This window comes from Myotis myotis, unplaced genomic scaffold, assembly GCF_014108235.1.
Source record: "Myotis myotis isolate mMyoMyo1 unplaced genomic scaffold, mMyoMyo1.p scaffold_m19_p_7, whole genome shotgun sequence".
NCBI lineage: Eukaryota > Metazoa > Chordata > Mammalia > Chiroptera > Vespertilionidae > Myotis > Myotis myotis.
This window is the reverse complement of record NW_023416379.1, coordinates 8,058,966-8,082,344: the sequence shown is the minus strand read 5'-3', so window position 1 is coordinate 8,082,344 and position 23,379 is coordinate 8,058,966. Positions and strand designations below refer to the sequence as shown.

At 37.9% G+C, this 23,379-nt stretch overlaps 1 protein-coding gene across 3 annotated transcripts; it reads left to right on the top strand.

The window, feature by feature from the left end:
* Positions 1–2,983: 2,983 nt before the first annotated feature.
* Positions 2,984–16,976, top strand: MYCT1 (MYC target 1). Of its 3 annotated transcripts, XM_036317657.1 has the most exons (3): positions 2,993–3,182; positions 12,323–12,376; positions 15,318–16,976. In XM_036317657.1, exons 1-3 carry the CDS (start codon positions 3,131–3,133, stop codon positions 15,827–15,829), a joined length of 618 nt encoding a protein of 205 aa, XP_036173550.1. In that variant the 5' UTR covers positions 2,993–3,130; the 3' UTR covers positions 15,830–16,976. The 3 variants fall into 3 exon arrangements, with proteins under 3 accessions (XP_036173548.1, XP_036173550.1, XP_036173551.1); XM_036317655.1 differs by lacking the exon at positions 12,323–12,376 and having other exon boundaries at positions 2,984–3,182; XM_036317658.1 differs by lacking the exon at positions 12,323–12,376 and having other exon boundaries at positions 15,342–16,976.
* Positions 16,977–23,379: the final 6,403 nt, after the last annotated feature.

Genomic DNA, 23,379 nt, shown 5'->3' with positions numbered 1-23,379 from the left:
AATGTTCTTTTGTATTGTTTGACTCTATATCAAGTACTAACTCACACTTTTAAATTATTGAATGCCTATAAATAGAGATCTTTAACTTTTGTTTTTAAGTGGTAAATGGCATTTTTTATTAACCTGACATGGAATGGCTAAAACAATTTCATCTTCAGATCCCTTGGAGTTATTTTATTATTGACTAAATATTTAATAAGAGCCTGCTTTGTTATCTATTAACAACATGTTATTAAGAGAACTGTATTAGCCATGTATATACAGATATGAGCAAGATCAGTAAAATTTCTGTCCTTATGGAGTTTAACTCTCGTGGCAGAGCCTAAGAGACAAATAAAAAGCAAAAACACGTATAGCACAAAGTCAGGGCCTGATAAACGCTCTGAAGAAAATGGTAACGCGGGGTCAGAGGAGAGGGAGTGGTTAGCGGGACACTTGAGACAAGGGGACTATTAAGAGGCCTAAATGAAGGGAGGGAGTATGTCCTGTGACGATGGGGGAGGAACAAGCCCCCAAATGTGTCTTAGGACGAGTGGAGAATCCAGATCTAAAGACCCACCTTGTGCAATCACGAAGAGTAGAAAAGCAGACCTTACAGTTTGGAAAGATAAAAATTGACTTCCTGTTTTGGCATTACAAGTCATGGGACTCGAAAATCGCATAGATATAAACACCCATTTACACGGATCCCTGCCAAAACACAGTACGAATCCTTACCCAGCAAATTACGTGCACAGATAAGAACGAATGCTATCAACAAGTTGTTAACAGAAAAGTATTCCTAGGTTATAAATATTGATAGAAAACAAGTTTCCTTCAGAATTTTGATGGCTCTGACCATCTGCAAAAGTGGAAACTTATGGGAGAAAATTAGATACTCAGATATGAGACAATAAGAGGAAGTCAGCCTGTATCCCAGGCCTGAGGCAGAGCGAACTCTGTTTCTGCCCAGAAGGCAGTTTTGACCAAGCCAGGCTCATCCTTTCTACCCACTGGGTTTCTTGTTTCAGAGTAAATACGGTTGGTATAATTCCGTATCAAAATGCATCCATTTTTGCAATTATTATGTATTGAATTGTTTGTCTATAATACAACCAAATGCGGGTTTTAAAATGAATACAGTAATTGAAGAATCCTACTGTTTCTGGAATAATTTAGAAGTATTTCAATATCGTTCTATCCACATAATATATATTTTTAGAAATAAAATGGTCTTTTACTTTTCTATTTTTATAAATTTTGACTGGACAAAATATTGAGAGGTAAAAGTAACTATTAAAATGAGACCCCACATTAGCTTTCCTTAAGCAACAGTACGGATATTTTATTTATTTGAGTATATGGATTAAACCTCAGCAAGAATATCATAGAGATGAGTCTTCATATTTTCCCAATGATGTCTCTGAATTTTTATAACACTCTATTATTCTCCTTTTGGTGGCCTATATATTAATATCCAGTACATTTACAGTTAATGCAAGTCTAAGAAATTTTTTAAATGAGCAGAAACAACCTAGTTTTTAGAGAATTAGGAGTACAAAAATTAATATAGGATAAGCTTCATGTTTTTTGTTTCAGATATTCAGGAGTATCTTTCTTCACAAAGATGATTGCTGCTTCACACTTCCATTTAGGGGGTCCATGGCCAGTTAGGTGAATGCAAGCTGTGCAAGAGCTAGTGCTAGATTAGGCAAAGATGAAGGAACCTAGCTGGCTGAATGCAGTTTAGCGAGGTTACTAAGTATGGCTTAGCACTGACTCCTACTTACAATGACTTCCCAGTGCTCAGAGGGTCTAGCCTAAACTAGTAAAGCTTGTAGACAGAGACTTGAAATGTTAACTAACCCACATCTCCTGGAAAGTCTCATGTCAGCCTTTCCTATGGCCACACGTTGCATACTCTCTTGTCATCCCCAGAACATCCCCAGTGAGGACTGGAATCATTCCTCTCCTTTTATGTTGTCCTTTCTACCTTTTTATCCACTCACTACTGGGTAAAATTATTTTCATACTTTCACACACAATACCAGGGCCATCCCTTCTCCACACCTCCCCATGAAAAAATTACTGTGCTCCACGTACTCCTTGCTGTAGCACTTAAAATTCTGATGTAATAAAATGTTTGTATTTATGTTTCTCCTACTAGTTACTTTTTAAAAATATATTTTTTATTGATTTCAGAGAGGAAGAGAGTGGGAGAGAGAGATAGAAACATGAATGATGAGAGAGAATCATTGATTGGCTGCCTCCTGCACGCTCACTCTAGGGGTCAAACCCAGGAATTGATCTGTGATCTCCTGGTTCATAGGTCAATGCTCAACCCCTGAGCCACACTGTCTGGGCTTACTTTTTATTTTTTTTACAATTGAAAAATTGCTCTTTGTCCAATAAAAGAGCATCTCTTTTATTTTTTTATCAACTTTTTAAAAATAGGTTCTTTCACTCTAGAAACTTCTTTTCATATTTAAATACTAATTGTAATTAAATCTAAATTACATATTAGATAAATATTGATGAAATAAAGAAATTTTCAAAATTAACATACCAAATAGAATGAACCATGTTAAGAGTTTTGAAAAGCAACAGATTTATATAAAAAAGAGGTATTAGAAAATTAATTGTCCTTGAACAGGACATGGATTTCTGAATTTGTTCCCCTCCATAACTTACTATTTAAAGGTAATTTTTAACCGTTGGAAAACAGTCTCTCTCTCTCTCCTGTATAAGTGTCACCCCGAGCTGCAGCTGAGTTTGGAATCTCCCTATGTGTGCCAGTAGGAGATTGCGAAAGGAGCAGGAAAAAAGTCTCTTATCCCAAAAGCAGTTTGGAGGTGGCCAAGAGGAGGCATTCAGTACATTCGCCGAGGAAATGACGAGAAGGAAATTGTTTTCTGTCTCGGGAACCATGTGGAATTCCAAGATAAGAAAAACAGTTGCTAATTTGAGTATAAAAGCAGGAAACATGATACACTTGTTTCCTTTTATGCAAACACAAGCATATGAGGGGTTGTGTGAAAATTATTTTTCTCTTGCGGAACCACAAAGACGGAATCAAAGTGCTTCTTTTGGCCACACTGGCTTTTCTTTCTTTCTCTTTTTTCTCCTCTCTCTTCTACTGCTGGTGGATATTATGGCTAATAACACAACAAGTTTAGGAAGTCCGTGGCCAGAAAACTTTTGGGGTAAGATATTTTCTTTACCTGTTTCAAATTTAAAATTAGTGTGCAGAGAAATGTACTGTGTGATTTACGAAAACATTGGATTTCTCTGAGACCTTTTGTTTACTGTAAACTGACTGTTTTCATTGATTGATTATAATAGATATATTAATATACAGTGTCTTTAAAGTGGGCTATTACAACCCGCAAGAAAAATCTGGGCAACAGGACTGGATTGGCTGGTGTTACAAAATACAATTAGAAAGGAATAAGGATAAAGATGAGAAGCAAGGTGGCAGGAATTGCTCTTTGGAATAGGATAATGTGGCTTTTGTTGGAAAGTGAAGTTTTATTTGTTAAAGGTTACGGGTTATGTATTTTATTTAATGAAACCATGAATTCCTACAGAGGTTGCCTTAACATACATGGTCAATGCTACACTTTTTAATTCCCTAGTGAACCTAACTAATAAATCAGAGATAAGAGAAGGAATCGTATTATGAACTTAGAGGGGGAAAGTGAACTAGAAAAAGCTAAGCGGGAATAACACCACATGTAACATTACAGAGGACGCCGAGCACAGGAGAGAAGGCGCCACGCAGAAGGCCTGTGTTCGGACCCAGCTGCTGCCCAAACGCTGGCGGCCGGTGGAGTCAGTGTCACCAGCTGTGCAGGCTAGAGGGACAGGGAAGGACTGGGATGTGAACTGGACACGTACTTTGGGTTCAGGGAAATTTTAAAAATCAAGGGGGCAATTTGGATTACATCCAGAAAAAGACTTTAGAGGAGAAAATGGAGTTTATGGATAGATGGATATCCCTGTTTAGTAATCCAGAACAAGTTTTTAATCCTCTGTTGCAATTCAAGGGGATATTTTGGGAACAATGAGGGGAAAGGTGAGCAGCAGTGTCCGGCTGCTCCTGGCAACCTCATCTACGTGTCCACCATCACGGAAACTCACATGAGGGAATTAATAATTCTTTCTACCATCAACCAGTTACGTTTGCTTCAATTTGTAAATTATATCAGGGAACATCTACAATAATTATATAACAAAATAGGAAGAAGAAAATAATATATTTGCATATCTAAGAAATGGCATGATAGGCTTATTCAGGTAGACACCAATAGATGATAAGCCTTTGGATTGTAGACTTGTAGACATCTAATCGTACGTTTGTTACAGTACTACTTGGTGTCCTCATAACAGAGCAAGTGAATGTCCAAAAAACAGCTAGAGAGTGTGTTTACACTAAATTCATCGTTACAAATCTAAGTAGCAGTGTAAATGAATTCAAAAGCAAAGTAACTCTTACTGCAAACATTAATTGTTAAAGCCAAATCTATTTTTTTCCAACAACTAAATGCCAGGTTCACTTAGGCAAAGGAAATCATTATCCACTGACTAACACATGGACAGTAATCACTAAGAAAACTTGAATCTGTAAGAGCAGATGTTTAGTTGGAGTCTATTTGCCAATCCTAAAAAATGATAATTTTTTTTAAAATATAGAAATCTGTGCTTGAGAAGGAATTCAAACTTACTGTCCCAAAGATACTTCCTAGAGTTTCTTTGTCGTAGTATGTGAATACAATGGGAAATATATAAAAGTAACGAAAACCAGGAAGGGAAGTGTTATGTTGATAAGCATTAACAAAATCAGGGCAAATATGTTGAGCAGAAATAATGTTTGGGGGGAAATATATAAAACATCACATTATTTTTTTCTGAAGTAAGGAATTTTAAGTGGAAAATGCAAAAGTGTAAATGTGAATATATAAAAGATAAAAGTTTCTTAAAACATAAATGCCCATCTTTTTTCTTTTTCTTTCTTATGTGTATCTAAATTGATATCTATTTTGATCACTGATTCTACAGACATACTATTTTGATAATCTTGTAAAATGCAGTGCAAGGCGTTATCCATGGCTACCAAAGGCAACTGGCTGCTTCTCACTTTGAATTTGGAGAAGTAAAGAAAGACTAGCTTAGAAAAACAAAACTTGAGCGTTAAGCATATCAATTTCCCAGACTTAACACACTCAAGCTGCATAAAATGATGATGACTATTTCCAATCATGACAGCTTGCATTTTCATAGTAATTGCCCCTCAATACTTACTACATGTTGTGCAAGCATTAAAGCAATTAGTGCAAGGGTGGACAACACAATTAGCCTGAGAGGGACAACCTAGATCAGTGATGGCGAACCTTCTGAGCTCGGCGTGTCAGCATTTTGAAAAACCCTAACTTAACTCTGGTGCCGTGTCACATATGGAAATTTTTTGATAGTTGCAACCATAGTAAAACAAAGACTTATATTTTTGATATTTATTTTATATATTTAAATGCCATTTAACAAAGAAAAATCAACCAAAAAATGAGTCTGCGTGTCACCTCTGACACGCGTGTCATAGGTTCGCCATCACTGACCTACAGGAAGACACCCCCTTGCATTTCTCAGTTTTGCTTAAAACTATTGCTATAAACATTGCCCACAAAACCAGCAAGAAACAACTGGGGAAAGTTTGCTGTGCCCTAACGTAATGAAATAGGAGGGAAGCATCCTTAAACTGAGTTGCCCTCTTGGTACCTGGAGTACTAAAGAATACCTGTGGTTAAACTTCCTGTCTTGCCATGTGGCTTTTCTCGTTTGGCTAACAGTGTATGTGTATTTGGCTACCATTGTATGTGTATTTGGCTAGCATTGTGTGTATTTGGCTAGCATTGTGTGTGTTTGGCTAGCATTGTGTGTGTTTAGCTAGCATTATGTGTGTGTTTGGCTAGCATAGTGTGTATATTTGGCTACCATTGTATGTGTATTTGGCTAGCATTGTGTGTAAGTTTGGCTAGCATTGCGTGTGTGTTTGGCTAGCATTGCGTGTGTGTTTGGCTAGCATTATGTGTGTGTTTGGCTAGCATCATTGACTTAGGAGCTTGCATTTATTTACCTCAATAAATCTTCTCCCAAATGGCACTGTCTGTCCTCAAGATTACATTCTTGGAGGAGATTATGTGCTCATACACATGCAAATAAATGCCTTTATTGTCATGGACTAATACAAGATAATATATGGTAAAATGGCAATGATTGGTAATATAGTACAACTTTTTAAAAAATACAGCAGAAAGGGTTCCTACATCCTTTTTAGAAGAAAGGAGATCAGATAAGTTCAAATAGAAAGATAATCCTAGGCAGGACTTTTCAGTCATTCATTTTTCCTTCATTCACTCATTAACTCATTCATTCATATACTTATCTATCTGCTTCATTAGTTTACTCAGAAGCATTGATTGGCCACCCATTATATAACAGGCAACGTGTGAGGTTTTAGGGCAGAAATGCAGCATAGCTGGAGAATTTCCGGGCGCTCAGGAGAAAAGTTATCAGCAAATATGCACAGGTAAGTACCCACAAGCCACATTTGTTGAGAAGTGAATGGCTTGAGGCAGAATTGTGTAAAGGATGTCAGTATAAAAGCTTGAGCAAGTTTAACATAGTAATCCTTAATTTCATGAACTGGGTCTCCCCTCTTTCCTCTTCCCTACGACTTTTTCTCTAAAGTGTGTGTGGTGAGGGGGGGTAGCACGGGGGCGGGGGGGCATACTATTAAGGTATTGGAGAAAGAGGGCCTTTGTTTCTTGAGATAACATTTTTAGTTCTGATATTTCCTTTGTACAGTTAGTTATTTCTTATAGTTTCCATTTTTCTGCTGATACTTTCTACTTTTTCTTTCATTATGAACATTTTCCTTCACATCATTAAACATATATATCAGTTGCTATGACATCTTTGTCTGCTTATGGAACATCTGGGTCATCCTAGTGTCTTAAGGGGCTGACTTTCTTTTCTCTTAGAATGGGTCACATTTTCCTGTTTCTTCACGCCAAGCAGCTTTGCGTTGTATTCGGAACATTTTAAATGGGCTTTTGGATTCTTTTATATTACCTATAAGAGTCCCTTTTTCTAGTTTGTTTTCACAAGCAAATACATGTGTAGACCCCCAACTAAAATCCCTATAAAGCCTGTCTCTTGAAAGGCAGTTCACACCTCAGATTAGTTTAGTTTGTTGGTGTTTTGATCTGTTTGTCTTTTTCTCTAGCTGTGCTATTTGGAATTTGCAATACAGTTCAAGAGTCCACCATAGATACAGGAAATGTTTATCAATAAAATGTAGGATCCTCATTTCCGCGGTTTCTTCAGACTGGAAATGCCGCAGGTTTTCAGATGGAGTTTCATCTGCCCACATGACTCAGACTGGAAACGGTGCTCTGACCAGAAGTTTCGAAAAGTAGAAAAATAATCTAGTGCTTGCTCTTCTTTTCTTCCAAGTGTCAGATTCCCTCTAGTAACTGCCTATGTTTGGTCATTCTTCAGTGCCTGCAGATAGGAGTTGTTTTAGGGGAAGGGAAGGGTGTGCGGTTTAACCAGTATTTATAATCAGTATACCTGAAAGGATCAATCCACAAAAGCTTACTTGGAATCTTATCTTTACACTAGAGGCCCAGTGCATGAATTCGTGCACCAGTGGGGTCCCTCAGCCTGGCCTGCAGGATCAGTCCAAAACTGGTTCTCCGACATCCCCCATGGGGTCCTGGATTGCAAGAGGCCAGGGAGCCCACTGGTGCATGATCAGGGCCGGGAAAAGACACAGGAGGTTGGCCAGTTGGGGAGGGACTGTGGGAGGGCTCCAGGGCACGTCTGGCCTGTCTTGCTCAGTCTCAATCAGCCAGACCCCAGCAGCAAGCTAACCTACCAGTCGGAGTGTCTGCTCCCTGGTGGTCAGTGCACATCATAGCAACTGGTCGACCAGTCGACTGTCTGTCCCCTGGTGGTCAGTGCACATCATAGTGAGCGGTTGAGCAGCCTTAGCATATCATTAGCATATTATGCTTTGATTGGTTGAACGGCTGACTGGATGACTGGACACTTAGCATATTAAGATTTTATTATATAGGATGTTTCTACTGTTTATGCAAGGCCTTAAGTCAGGAAGGAGTCTGGTGGCAGAGGGCAGTGCAGATGGAGTTGGACGAGCTAGTAGAAGAGTACAAATCGTAGAGGTGAGCAGAGATAATTAAATACACGTCAACTTGGAACCTCCATCTACAGAGGCCACTTTTAGGAGTTTGCTTTTACTCAAATATGGAGGGTTTGGAACAGAAGAGTGATGTGATTTGACTTACATTTTCAAAGGTTCACTGTGGCTATTATATTGAGGATAGAACATAATTGGGAGAGTAGGACAAAAAGACCAGATAAAAGGCTACTGCACTATTCCAGGTCAGAGATGCTGGTTGGTTGGACCACAAAGGTGGCAGAGCAGTTAAATAAGAATTTGAATTCTGGATATAGAGGCATTGTGAAAACAGACCAAAGAGGATTTTCTGGCAGATGATATACTCATAAAAGTAATTATTCTGTTGAAATTATTGTAATCCATTGAGTTTTCTCTGCCCTAAATATTATTCTCTCTAAAAAGCTTTTGCCAACATCTTATTGCTTGAAACATTCTCCTCTATACTCGAGGGAACCAAGAACAGCATACATAGCCTGCTTTGGTAATAGTTAAGCTTTATTATTCTTACTAGAGGCCCAATGCACGAAATACGTGCAAGAGTAGGCCTTCCTTCCCCCGCTGCTGGCACGGGCTTCCCTCTGGCACCTGGGACCCAGGCTTCCCTCACAGCCCTGGCTTTGTCCAGAAGGTCATCTGGAAGGACATCTAGTCTAATTAGCACATTACACTTTTATTATTATAGATAATTGTAAAGGATTTTGTGACTAGATCAACGTTCTATTTTGTTATCAAAGACAAAAATTACTTTTCAGATATTGGAACAATTCAACTCAAGGCCACTAGATGGTAGCCTCTACTAAATTTTAATACTAATAAAATTTGAGGTAATGATTAGATTTACTAAAAACCAGATTCAAGATTAGAATATTAGAATTGGGAGGCACTGTAGTGACTGTTATTAGGCCAAAATGAATAACATGACTTGGGTAAGTTAAATACCCATTATAATAAAAATTATTCATTGAGGATGTATGGGCCAGTCCCTTGCTGGTTGTATAGAAACACAATACAAATTAGAATAACAATACCTAATTTATATGCCATACCTTACTGATCTTATTTATTTATTGTTCCTTGTTTTTATGTTTATTTATTTATTTTTGTTGAATTTATTTATTGGGGTGCAGTGGTTAATAAAATTATATAAATTTCAGGTGTATAATTCCATAATACATCATCTATATACTTTACTGATTTAGAATTTGTTCTTATTTGCCTTCAAATGAATATCTGCATTTCTAAAAGTAATTGTTTGGTCTCATTATTTGCATTATATTGTAATTATGTGAAGTGAAGTCATGGCTTATTTTTCCCCCCTTAAGAATGTTGAGAAATAAGCAAACTGTCCTCAAAAGAGAAATATCTGAGTCAATATATTTTTCAGGTATATTTTCTTTTATAGTAAGTTTTTTTTTTTTTTTTTTTTTTAAAAAAAAAAAAAGCTCCCCACATTTATGGGCAGAAGTCTGCCAGAATTGAACTACATAATTTTAAAGCTGTATGGCCAATAGATGCTGTTTTTATTAGATATTTTCTGGACTCACCGTTTGTGTCAGAAAATCATTCACTATAAACAAAAAGTCTCCTTATGGAAGACCATTCTGGAACAGGCTGTTATAATTGTGATTCTTGATATTTCTTTCTTATTGCTTTTCTGCATTTCCATACTTGTTCTTGCAGTTAGTATTTAAGGGTGCTTAGCCAGACAGATCAGCTTTTTACCATATATTTCAGCAAGTCTTAGAGAGTCTTGTGTTATTCTCATTTGTAAGTATTAAAAAATTCTGCATATATAGCAAGGACATAAGAATTAGTGCAGTAACTTCTAAAACAGATATTTGACCACATGGGAAAGGAAGTCATTTTCATGGCATGTGCACTCAACTGAACAATAAAATTAGGCAAATCCATATCTAAGGCAGTATAATTTTCTCTCTCATTTTTATAATTTCTGTAGCTCCATCTTTTTGTATTTATATGCTTTCAAAATTTAAATAATTTATTATTAATATGTACATATTATTCTCAGGTACTTTTAGCATTCAATATTGAATCCTCTTCAGCTATGTATATAATCATATACAGTCTTTCATTTATAATAACAACATACTTTGAATCAAAACTATCTATTCTGCCTACATTGTGGGCCCAGACCAAGGTCTACAATGTCAAATAGAAATATTAACAACCCATAGAAAATAATAATTTAAAATAGATATATTATTAAATTGCTTTTGTGAGACTATTATTCTACTTTTAGTGCCACTAAAAATAATAATCTTTCTACTCACAAAATTTATATTTTTCATTTAAGAAGATTGTGGTGGTTGAAAATATTCTTTAACAACTTATCTACTAGAGTTTGTATATGACCCTTGTTTTCTTCTATCAGAACAATAATATATTTTGGAAATCAAAGTCACCGGGCATATAAATATATTTCTCATGTCATGTATTTTGGTTTCCTTTGCTAATTTTCTCAATCACTTTAACGAGAAGAAATTATTTCCCCCTGGTTATATATTTTGAAAGTTTCTAATTTGTTTTTCTTGACATTGAACCTGATGCTATTTCTCACTATAGATAAACCATTAGGAATGCTTTATTTGCCAGAAGAGACTGTGGTTGACAGGCTGAAAGGGTAGATACACTGGGATTGTGTATGGAAACTCCTGCAAATCTTCAAATGCTTTTACTGGGTAACCAACTCAGTTTCAAGATCTTGGTTTTTATCTCCATTTAGTTTAAATAAAGTAAATATATGTCTTTGACCTCATCTATTATACCTGCTTATATCCTGATATGTGTAGGATCCTCAATCAGACCCTAGTGGTTATATAAGTTTATATACAAAAGCCAGGGCATATACTTTGTGAACTGGACTATTTGTCTCCCCCTTTTATGTTGTACATGAATGAAAGCCATAGTCTCCAGACCAGTGCTGGTTGTCCATATTCAATTGTTAAAATAAATCATGTTAGTTCCACCCCTGGCGGGGTGGCTCAGTTGACTGGAATGCCGCTCAATACACGAAAAGTTTTGGGTTTGATTCCCAGTCAGGGCACATACCTAGGTTGCTGGTTTGATCCCGAGTTGAGGCATTTAGGAGAAGCAAACAACCCACGTTTCTGTCTCACATCAATGTTTCTCTCTCCCTTCCTCCCTCTCTAAAAATAAATAAACATATCCTTAGTGAGGATTTAAAAAAAACCATGTTAGTTCTACTATATAAACCTTACAATCTTTCAATATCAATAAAATGAGAGATTTGAGTCCAAGGCATTTTTAAGAGTTTGTTTTAGCTAAAACTCCATATCCCTGTTTCTATATTTGAAGTTGTTATTTAAAATTCTCTAATGGAGGTTGTTGATTCAGGGAAATATGTCAATAGAAAACATAACATTGTTTACCATAATTTTCCCAAGTATTTTTGTTCATAACAGACTTTCAAATCTGGTGTCCACCCTGGCCTTCCCACCCCAGAATCCTGGGAGTCATTCTAGAATCCTCTTTTCCTCAGTATTGCAAAGTATGATGTTTTTACTGGTTGACTTTTATTTCTAGACGCTGAAGGTGGGAGAGGAATTGTGGGTCCTTTAATAGTTTTTAATTTTCTTTTATTTCAAAGGACCCTAAATTGTCCCCTTACTCTTTCTTTTCTCCTTCATTGTGCGGTTACCAAAAACTCCTCTCCTTTTCTACCTTTGTTGTTTTAAGCAGCTTTGAGACAGACTTTACCCACTTAAAGGGTACATTTAAGTGGTTTTTATTATAGCCACAGAGTTGTGTGACCATCACCACAATCTAATCTGAGAACATTTTGTCTTTCACAAAGAAACCCTGTTCCCATAGCAGTCACTCCCATTCCCTCCCATCTCTCCCACCCGCCCTAAGCAATCACTATTTGCTTTTTATCTGCACAGTTTTGTCTGTTCTGGACATTTCATATAAATGCAATCATACGAGAGGTGACCTTTGGCAGTCTTTCCAAAGAAATGTGCCTCCTCACATGTCTGTATGCACCAAAAGCTTCTTTCCTAAACACTGTGTTCAGGGACCAGAACACCTTTTCATCATTTTCAGTTTTTACAGAATTGCCTTTCTTCTCCATGAAAGCTTTCGGTGGAAGCATGGAAGGTAATTGATTGGCGTCTCTATTGTTTTTCATAGTTCATTTTCTAGGTAACTTGAAGTTGGATGTCATTGTCTTCTAATTATACTGAAGGCATGGGTTTTGTATAGTTTTATTTGTTCATTTTGTTGTTCTCTTAGTGTTTTGTGTTTGTTTTTTTGTTTTTTTGTTTTTCCTTTTGGAAGAAATATTGGAGAATTCTTATTTACATTGCTGCCATTGTCTTGGAAACTCTGAATTCCTATAACTTCTTTTCTGGGCTCCAAATATTTGGGGCCCCGGTAGAGGTTAATTTGGAATTTTACTATATTACTAGCAAGGCTTACGTTAGGTTCTAACTTTATTTATTTGCTTTCTCCAGATAGAGTCTAACGCAATAAAATCCTCATCTCAAGAGACTGCATTTTCAGGTTATGACTCAGTATTATTTTTGTGAGACACATTTTGGAAGAACAATACTGGGTCTAAGAGATGTTTCCTGAATCATCTTGTAATTCAGAAGTCATCTTCCTATTATAAAAAAATTATTGTGTAGATTTAATATAAACAATTGTCTTAGAGGATTTTTATATTTCTAACGATAATTGTGAAAGTAGGAGATAACAAATATAATCTTTCCTTGGGAGATAAATGTAACAATAAAAGGTAGAAAGACATGAAATATATCTTAAAACTAAGGAGCAATAATCAGTCTTAGAAATTCATTAACATTAGCTTATTTTGTTATTTCTGAATTACTGATTTTCATAGAATACAACAACAAACTGGTAAAAAACAAACCTTGGCAATCATAAAGTCTAACTCCATTAAAAAAAAATAATAAAACAAATGAGTCTAAATAAATTTCTTAAAAATCACAAACAGGTTAGGGATGAAGCTGAATTTGAATCAGTTAGCTTTTGCTGTGTAAAAATCCAACCCCAAACATAGTGGCCTAAATGATCATTGATGTGGCTCATGATTCTGGGGTTGGCAATTTGGATGCAGATCAGCTTAATGCATTTCCCGCTGGCCTTCTCACAAGTATCACACTCAGATGTTGGATTGACTAGAATCTGAATGATCTAAATGATCCCACCTACATATTTGGAGTTTGACGGGCTCTTGGCCAGGGCCACAAGGATAGCTGGGCCATGGATCTCTCAACAAGCAAGAGGCTACCTGAAGGAGTTCACAGGCTGGCAACTGCAGGGTTCCTGAGAGCAGAGGGGGCGGAAGCTGAAAGCCCTCTTGAGACTTAGACTTGTGCTAGCACAGCTTCATTTCCACTGAGTCCTACAGGCCCAAGCAAGTCACGAAGGCAGACCAGATTCAAGGGGTGGGGAAGCAGGTTCTACCTCTTCCTGAAAGGAACTTCAAAGCATTTGAAAACCCCCTTCTTTTGTTTTCCCAATTTCACAACCCCGCGGAGTTAATTTCCAGATAAGCAATTAGATAAGATAGCTTACTCCTCTACTTAAGAGTAACATTTTTTAATGAAATGTGTCTCTATCCAAAAGGTTATACATGAAATGGAGCTTGAAGAATGAGTTTTCCAGACAGAAATGTAAAAATTGTATCTAGATGTAAAAACAAAACAAAGCATGGGAAAGCACAGAATTTAAGAGAGAAGGACAGGCTTTGTGTTAGTGAGAAAATCAACATGGCTCATGGGTTAGATTGTGGGGTAGAGAATGGAGAAATGTGGGTAGTACGGATGGAGGGGCCTTCTGATATCCAGGGTGTCTTTCCATTCAAAGCAGGGGCTCTGTTACCCAGTTTCATTCAAGAATATGCGTGTAGTTCTCACAAAGGAGCAGTAAGGTAGAATTTCCATTTTGGTAAGGTTTTCTGCCCTCCCCCATTTCCCACCAGAAGAGGAAATCTGAACAAATACAAGTTCTGTGAATTGAAGGATACTGGTGTATAGCAGGATTCTATGGAAATTCAGGGGACAGGAATTTTATTATCAAAACAAGGACATGATGGCAGCATGAACCAGAACTTTGGGTCCAAGAAAGAGCCCAGTAGTCTGGATAGGTCATGTCATTAATGAGTCATAGATATAAGTGACAGTCCAGAATTTCAGAGAATAGAACATAAATCCGTCAGCCCACCAGGTGGTTCTAGCCCAACACTTCCTCTCTCAGAATGAGCTCAGAAAGTGAGATATCATGAACCCTGCAGGTGGGAGACATTGATGCTTGATAAGAACAGACAGAGGAAAAGGCAAAATCAATATGATTACAAAGTTCCTCGTGAACTTGGTGCATTACTTACTACTGTAACTCAAATGGAAATAATCTTTCAACTACATTTGCAACCCTATAAAAACGTTATGAGCTAAATAATGGCCTTTAAAAAAAAACGGGACTATATTTATGACTTCTTTCTTAAAGATGATAAAATAATGTAAGCCACATGAAATGATACAGATAAAATGTTATTTTAGCGGTTCTCCACCTGTGGGTCACGACCATCAGAAAACACATATAGCATATCAGATGTTTACATTACGATTCATAACAGAGGCACAATTACAGTTATGAAGTAGCAATGAAAATAATTTTATGGTTGGGGGGTCACCACAACATGAGGAACTGTATTAAAGGGTCGTGGCCTTAGGAAGGTTGAGAACCACTTTTGTTTAAATGGAAATGTAACAGCTTCCACTTGTTCATATCCACCTAGTACAATTTTCTATTTCTCTAACTTAAAATCGGTTTAATCATATAAGATGTCCCAAAAAGTGTATACACACTTTGAATAATTAATTGCAATGTTTCTTTCTTTTCAGGTTTAGCCCATTGGAATTAATAATTATTTAAAGTGTGTATACATTTTTGGGAGGAGGCACCCTGAATACACCATTGCATAGTTATTATTTGCATTCTGCCCTGTGTTTTCAGTTGAGTCCCTACTTACAAATCAATTACCTGCTTGGTTTTTTTTGTTTCTTCGTTTCAGAGGATCTTATCATGTCCTTCACAGTGTCCATGGCTATCGGGCTTGTCATCGGAGGATTTATCTGGGCTCTGTTTGTCTGTTTGTCTCGAAGAAGAGCGAGTGCCCGCATCTCCCATTGGAGTTCAAGTCGGCGACCCAGGTCTTCTTATACTCACGGCCTCAACCGGCCTGGATTTTACCGCCACAGTGGCTGCGAACGCCGCAGCAACCTCAGCCTGGCCAGTCTCACCTTCCAGCGACAAGCTTCCCTGGAACAAGGCAATTCCTTTCCCAGAAAATCAAGCTTCAGGGCTTCCACGTTCCATCCATTTCTGCAAAGTCCACCACTTCCCGTGGAAACTGACAGTCAGGTGATGACTCTCCCCGCTTCCCCGACCTCCCCCACCATCCTCACCGCTCACAGCCTGCGGCGCCCTGATTTCCACTGGTCCAGCAGCAGCCTTCCCGTGGGCCTCTCCCCGCCGCCTCCGCCCACCTACGAGTCCATCATCAAGGCATTCCCAGATTTCTGACAAGGAGCTTTCCTTAACTTGGTTCTTTCTTTCCTTGTCTTTTCTTGAAAGGAAATCATAAACAGACTAGACAGAATTTTGAGGACATGGCCCAAGCGACCAAGGAGTTCCCAAACTGGAAAATGCTCAGACAAGTTGGACGTTACAATGTACATTTTCTCTGATCCCATTTTTTCCTTATCTCACAAATAAGTAATATTTTCTCAACTCGTTGTATATTTATGTATTTTGTACTCAATGTGAGGATTTTTAAAGGTCGTGATGCTAATCTAAGAATCATCAGTAATACAGTATCTATATTTTAGACTAAAATAAAAACAAGGTAGTGGTGGTTTACAGTCCCCGTTCACTGTCCAATGTGATTGCATAGGGTCAAAGAAATCAGTGTCACTTAAAATGTGTTCTGGCCTGAGGAATTTTAATGTTGCTTTCTTTGGAATGACGAGTGAACGATTTTACAGCCTTGGGTTTCTAATGAATTATATGGGCACAACATGACGGAACACAGAGGATTCCAGAGTTCCCTGATTCTGCTCACTTAGGCAAAGTATGGGAACCAAGCTGAGCTCTGTGGGTGTCACAGGGTACTTCCATTGTTAACCTTCACTTTCGTGCTTTTCCTCAGAATAGTTTTCCACACATCCCGGAGGCAGAATCCCTGGATTTACTCACATGATAATTTACCTTCTTCACTGTTGTAGTTATGTTTTTAGAAAAGCAACAGCCACAAATCCAATTCACTTAACCTAAAAACACACGTTAACACTGAGCTTATATTTTTTTCTAAGGGATACGTTTTATTTTAGATTTAAACCTAGCAATAGGGAAAGCACTTTATCTAGAGACTTTCTCCTGTAATTTCACAAACGAAACAAAGAAGTTGGAGTCAGTGGGAACAAAGTCTGTCATTGAAATGGATGTTACACCCATGAAGAATTCTCCTTCCTGGATTGACTCATCAGGCATCATCCCTCGTTTGCATTTCTATGAATTCAACTTCAGATTCTGTGAAGAGTCTTTATAAAGGACTAGAGGCCCAGTGCACGGATTCGTGCACACTGAAAGGAAATTAATTAGAAGAACTATTTTAGAGGCCAGGGAGGGACCGCGGGAGGTTGGCCAGACTGGGAGGAACCACGGGAGGGCTCCAGGGCAGTCCCAATGAGCCAGACCCCAGCAGCAAGCTAACCTACTGGTCGGAGCATCTGCCCCCTGATGGTCAGTGCACATCATAGCGACCGGTTGAATGGTCAAACGGTTGGACACATATTAGGCTTTTATATATATAGATTAAACCATGCCATAACTGCAGGCAGTTATTTAAGGAGTTCACTTCCACAGACGGCCATCTTCTTAAAGAAAGGTACATCCCAAATGTGGGTACCAGAGAACTTCAGGGGCCAGATGCCTGTGGCTGCCCTTTCTCATATAAGGACACAAGTTCACTGGATAATGACTCTAAAGGCCTGTGCTTTATTTCTGATATAGTGAATATTTTGCTTATGTCGCTGTTTGTTTGCTCCTATGAACGTTGGGATTTTTGGTGAAGAAAAACGTACTCTCATTTTAGCTTCTGCAATGCAGTGGTCACAGCTACTAGTGTCTACATATGGCTTAAGATTGCAATGATTTTTAGATAATAAGATTTTTTACATAGCATCTTCCTTATTATTTTTGTTTAGCTTATATTTATATTGTTCCTTAAGGACAATTATTATTAATGATGTCTATAGATAGGTTCTCTTTAATGCAATATACCAGAAAGAAAAGAAGGAAGGAAAGAAAAAAAGCTCACAGGATAACCAATTTGTTCTAAGTTTTTGTTGTTGTTTTGTTGTGTGTGTGTGTGTGTGTGTGTGTGTGTGTGTTTAACACATTTAGCAATCATCATATAGCCACATAAAATTTCAAGGGATCATTAACTTAGTAACAAAGCTATCTTGCATGTATGTCATTCTTATTGTTTAACATGAGAAGTTAAACAGATTTTATATTGGGAGTAAAAACTGTTTTATATCACACAATCAAAATGAGTGTCTTGTAAATATTGTGCAATGTCTGAAATGTGAAATTAAAGCACAACCTGCAGACTTTTTTAGTTGTATTTTTTATTTGAAATGTTTAATATTTTTATGAAACAAAATTAAACTGATGTTAATTTTGCTTAATGGGTTATTTATTGAATAACTTTGAGTATCTCCCATTTACTTTGGCCTTTGAACCCAATCTAGACCGTCTTTATCTATTTCTGAGACACAAACTTTATTTTATATAAAAATGTATTTTTAAAAAAGGGTGACATCACCAATAAATGGAACAGGATTTTTCAATGAATTAATGCATCTGGAAAATATTATTTATTTAAAAACATTTGCTTATATTCCAAAATTACTTAATTAACTTTTTTAGAGAATGAAGTTTTTTTATTAAGATATAATTGACATATAAAATTGTATTAAGTTTCAGTTGTACAACATAGTGATGTGTACAACAACAAAAATCAGGCTTTGTAGGGAAGTTCCAGCTTAGCTAAGAGCAGAGAGTGGGAGGGCAGATACTTAAATTGCGTTATTGATTACAAAGAAGATAGGAGGAAGTAGGGCTGGCAGCTGGTGAGTAACGAATGACCAAATGTTCCTGGGGGTCTCAGAGTAAAGGTATTCAGTGGGAAGACAGAGAGAGAATCTTCTGTTTTTTCCATAGTTATCTGGCTCTCTGGTTTCCAGATCTTTCTGATTTATTTTTGTGCTCCTAAATTCCACTGGTAGGGGACAAGTTTTTGTCTTGCTTGGCCAACACATATTTCCATTTTTGCTTACCTCACACTTTAATTCTCTTAGGGGAATAATTCTTCCATGTGGCACAGTCTCACTGTGACTCTCTGTCAAAGTTCCCCCACCTGTTCTCTTTCCCTCCTTCCTGTTTATCAAAATGGAGAAAAATTCCCCCTTTTCAATTAATACTATACATTTCCTTTTTGCCTTCTTAATGATTTTATTGTTTAAAAATCTCTCTTCTCTCTCTGGTATTATTACTACTATTTTAAGTTGGGGCCTTTGAAAACAGACTCTGAAATGGTCATTTGTGTGCAGAAATGTTGATGGGGTTGGGGAGCTCTCAGCAAGGAATATCCGTGAATGAGAGAGGGGACAGTATTGGGAAGAAGAGGTTAAAATGAGTGGCATGTCCAAAAGAGGCATCAGCCAATTCTATAGAGAGAGCTAGAGTGTCCCTCAGAGTTGTCCCTAATTGGAACAAAGGACCAAACAGTGGTTAGTGTTAGGGTTAGGGTTAGGGTTAGGGTTAGGGTTAGGGTTAGGGTTAGGGTTAGGGTTAGAGATAGGGTTAAGTTAAGGCTAGGGGTAGGGGTAGGGTTAAGGTTAGGTGAGTGACCTTTGAATGAGGTGATATGAGGGCACACTCTGTGAATGGGGCTTCCAGGAGCTGCCAGTCAGGTTAAACAGTGACTATTCCTTGGGCATGATGGCTTTTTGAGAAGCTCTAACGTGACAAAGACTCTCTTCTTGACCAAACTCCACTCTAGCCCCCCTGAAGTCTTTTCTCAAATAGGCCCTAATTTCTCAGCCTCCATGTTTGTCTCTGCATTACTCACTTTTAGCAAGAATCCTGCTAAGTTTAACTATAATACTCCATCCTTGCTATCTGATGACTCTTTTTTAAAAAATTATATATTTTTATTGATTTCAGATAGAAAGGGGGAGGGAGAGAGAGAAACAAACATCAATGATGAGCGAGAATCAATGACTGGCTGCCTCCTGCATGCTCTCCAGTGGGGATGGAGGCTACAACCCAGGCATGTGCCCTGACCTGGAATTAAATCATGACCTCCCTTCATAGGTCAACACTCAACCACTGAGCCACACCAGTCAGGCACTATCTGATAACTCTTTTTTTAAAAAAATATATTTTATTGATTTTTTAGAGAGAGGAAGGGAGAGGGATAGAGATTTAGAAGCATTGATGAGCGAGAAACATCGATTCAGCTGCCTCCTGCACACTCCCTACTGGGGATGTGCCCGCAACCAAGGTACATGCCGTTGACCGGAATCGAACCTGGGACCCTTGAGTCCGCAGGCCAACACTCTGTCCACTGAGCCAAACCAGTTAGGGCTATCTGATAACTCTTGATATCTAATCAGGTTCCTTATCCTCCACCATCTTCCCAGGTGATGTCTGATCTCCCTGGCCTGCCTTTGGTAAGAATCGTGTTAGACCAATTTAGTTAGAATCCCTCTTTACCTCTGATGTTTCCTATTAGTCATCGTCCCTCAACAGAGCCTCACTCTATTGGAGTCTTTGGCTATAAATTCTCACTTTTCCTTATTGTATTCAGAATTGAAACAGTTTCTACACTGAGGACTGTTTTCCCCTAATGTAATTGTTTTTCTCAGGAAACTATGTTTTTTGGGGTTTTTTTTTTGTTTGAACCTTTTATTATTTATTTATTTATTTATTTATTTATTTATTTATTTATTTATTTATTTTTATTGCTTAAAGTATTACAAAGGGTATTACATATGTCTCCTTTTTTTCCCCCCCGCCCTTGACATTCCCCTGGCCTCCCCTTCCCCCCAGTGTCTTATGTCCATTGGTTATGCTTATATGCATGCATACAAGTCCTTTGGTTGATCTCTTACCACCCCGCCTCCTGCCCTCCCACCCTCCCCGGCCTTCCTGCTGCAGTTTGACAGTCAGGAAACTATGTTTTTACCACTCTAATTACTGTCTAGCTCAGTGGTCGGCAAACTGCGATCGCTTGAGTGTGGCTCTTCCACAAAATACCATATGCGAGCGCGCACATACAGTGCTATTGAAACTTCGTGGCCACACTCAAGGGGCCAAAGAGCCGCAAGTGGCTCGCGAGCCACAGTTTGCCGACCACTGGTCTAGCTGGTGTGTGTGTGTGTGTGTGTGTGTGTGTGTGTGTGTGTGTTTCAACAAAACTCATTTTGACTTCTCCAGTGACTGTCAGGCTGTTGGTTTCACAGAGACTGGGTTTGCAGGGCTGCTGATTTTCAAACTACCACAGAGCTGCCAAGAACAACTGAGAACAGGCAAGTTAAAAGGCCACAGGGCCCATTGTCCTTATCAAGATTCTGTTGTTTTTCTTGAACAAATGCTCCTGGGTTGTTACAAATCCTTGGTTAATTTCCAGAGTACTGAAAATGTCAGAGATATTTTTTTTTTTACCAGGATTTTCATCGTCTTTATGAAGGAGAACATTTCCAGAGGTTCTTAATCCATCGTTCCAGCAGGGCTTCTGCTGATTGATATCTTGGTGTTTAGATAATCATGCTATAAGCATCTACCGGCATGAAGTGTATAGTTCCTAAAAATTAGAATCTGAGAGCCCATCAGTTCTCCACTAGAATCTGGTAGTGATTTCTCCCGGTTGTACTTTTCTTGTGATATAAATGACAGGCAGGAGTGAAGATTATCCTTTAGAAGGAATTAAGTGATTTTAATGGCTTACTCTTCCTCAACCATGCACCTCTCATGAAACCAGAAAGTGTAATACCTACTGATGGGTAAAAAAACCTACCACATTATATCTCAAGTTAAAAATCTGGATCATATATTCCAAAGCTTTCAGTATTCAAACTCTCCAGAATAAGTCTCCCACTTCATTAAATCTGTTTCTTCTGGACAAGTGTAATTTATTATTCAAGACCTTCCATAAAGGTCTTGGAGTGGAGAGATGCTCACGTGTGATACGCATCAAGATTAGATGTGTTGCCCTGGCCGGTTTGGCTCACTGGATAGAGCGTCGGCCTGGAGACTGGGGGGGTCCCGGGTTTGATTCTGGTCAAGGGCATGTACCTTGGTTGCAGGCACATCCCCAGTGGGGAGTGTGCAGGAGGCAGCTGATCGATGCTTCTCTCTCATCGATGTTTCTAACTCTCTATCCCTCTCCCTTCCTCGCTGTAAAAACAATCAATAATATATATATATATATATATATATATATATATATATATATATATATATATATATATAAGATTAGATGTGTTGCTTGACATAATTTCAGTCTTTATTTAGACACTTCCATTCACCTGAATGGTATAGAAATGAGACATGGTTCGGCGTGTCGTGACTTTTTTGACCTTTGCCTTACCCCTAAATACATGCTTTTCCACAGTGTATTCCTCACTGAAATGCTCATTAAAGGAGACACTTCAGTAACATTTCCCACATGCTTTGACATTTTTGAGGAAAAAAAAAAGTTTTATTCTATTAGGCCAATTCCGCCTCGAGGTATTTGCATAAGTGGCGTGGGTCTGGCCTTTGACAGTATGTTCCTGTGTGATCTCTGATTGCTCACTCAGGCATACTGTAGACACACAGTCTCGTTGAGTACTGTGCTATCTTTACCAAATCAAATCTGGAAAGTTCACTTGCAATTTACTGTACTGTTTTTGAGACATCTTGACATTTTGACTTTATAAGTGTAAACTGAAAACTGGATTTACTGGAAATTTGTTCTTAAAAATAAAACAACATTTGCCAGATCCCTGATCTACAGATGCTTTATACAATTAGGCGATGCTTATGAGGTAATGCTGCTGAAAGAACATCTTTAAAAAGAAATTTATCTCTAATATTTCTAAAGCATATAAAAGACTATCACTATGTTCAACAGGAACAGAAAATTATACAAAGAACAGTGCAAATTAGCATAGAATCCAGTTTTCTAAAAGGCAGGCAGAGAACATAATCAAATGCTAAAAATGTAGCAATGTTTATCATTCTTGAAAGAACCAGAAGAGCTTTTCTGTCTTTCAAAGGTATAAATATTATAAATAAGTAAGCTTTTAGGTACAGTGGGCCCATATTTAAAAACCAATTCATATTATTTTTAATTAATAGAACCTTTGGATATTTCATAACAAGTAACATTTTATTTTATAAAAATATTGAAAGTTGAAAGTTTCCTGGAAGATAATTTTTATTAATGATTTAAATAGTCTACGATTAACTCTTGCTACTAAGTGGGATCATGGTATGATATATTCCAACACTTTATTTTTACTAATCATTTAGCTATACCCATGCATGTTGGCATTCAGAGGTAAACACCATGGCTAAATAGAGGTAAAGAGGAACTTTGAGTATGCTTACTTCATACATGTTAAGCTTAAGAAGCTTTGATAGTGATAAAACTATTTTGGGGGGATAGGATAACTGGAAATTTGAGGGTAGACTAGGTATTAACTATTGGGAGAGTATTATGAATTCTGTTAGGGGTGAAAAATGTTATTGTGATTATGTAAAAACAGGTGTTTACTTTTCAGAGATGCATACTAAAACCTGCAGAGGAGGGCTATTCTAATTCCTGAGGGAAGCAAGGAGGCAGCCAGAGAGGCCAACTTGCTTTTGAGAGGAGTCCAAGGTGAGTGGTTCTAATGGGTTAAACATGAGCCAGCCCCCCGAGGATGGATCTCTTCAGTGAAGTTGAACCCTAACGCCAGCTCCTGTTGGTCTTCTCCTGGGACACATCCATGGACACCACAGAGTCCTGGCTAACTGCA

What these genes read in the sequence shown, in the direction of transcription:
- MYCT1 (XM_036317655.1), top strand. Translation starts at nt 2,984, where the DNA reads ATGCAAACACAAGCATATGAGGGGTTGTGTGAAAATTATTTTTCTCTT. An exon ending in GTGGCCAGAAAACTTTTGGG is followed by an intron (nt 3,183 to 15,317) that starts GTAAGATATTTT and finishes TCTTCGTTTCAG; the next exon opens with AGGATCTTATCATGTCCTTC.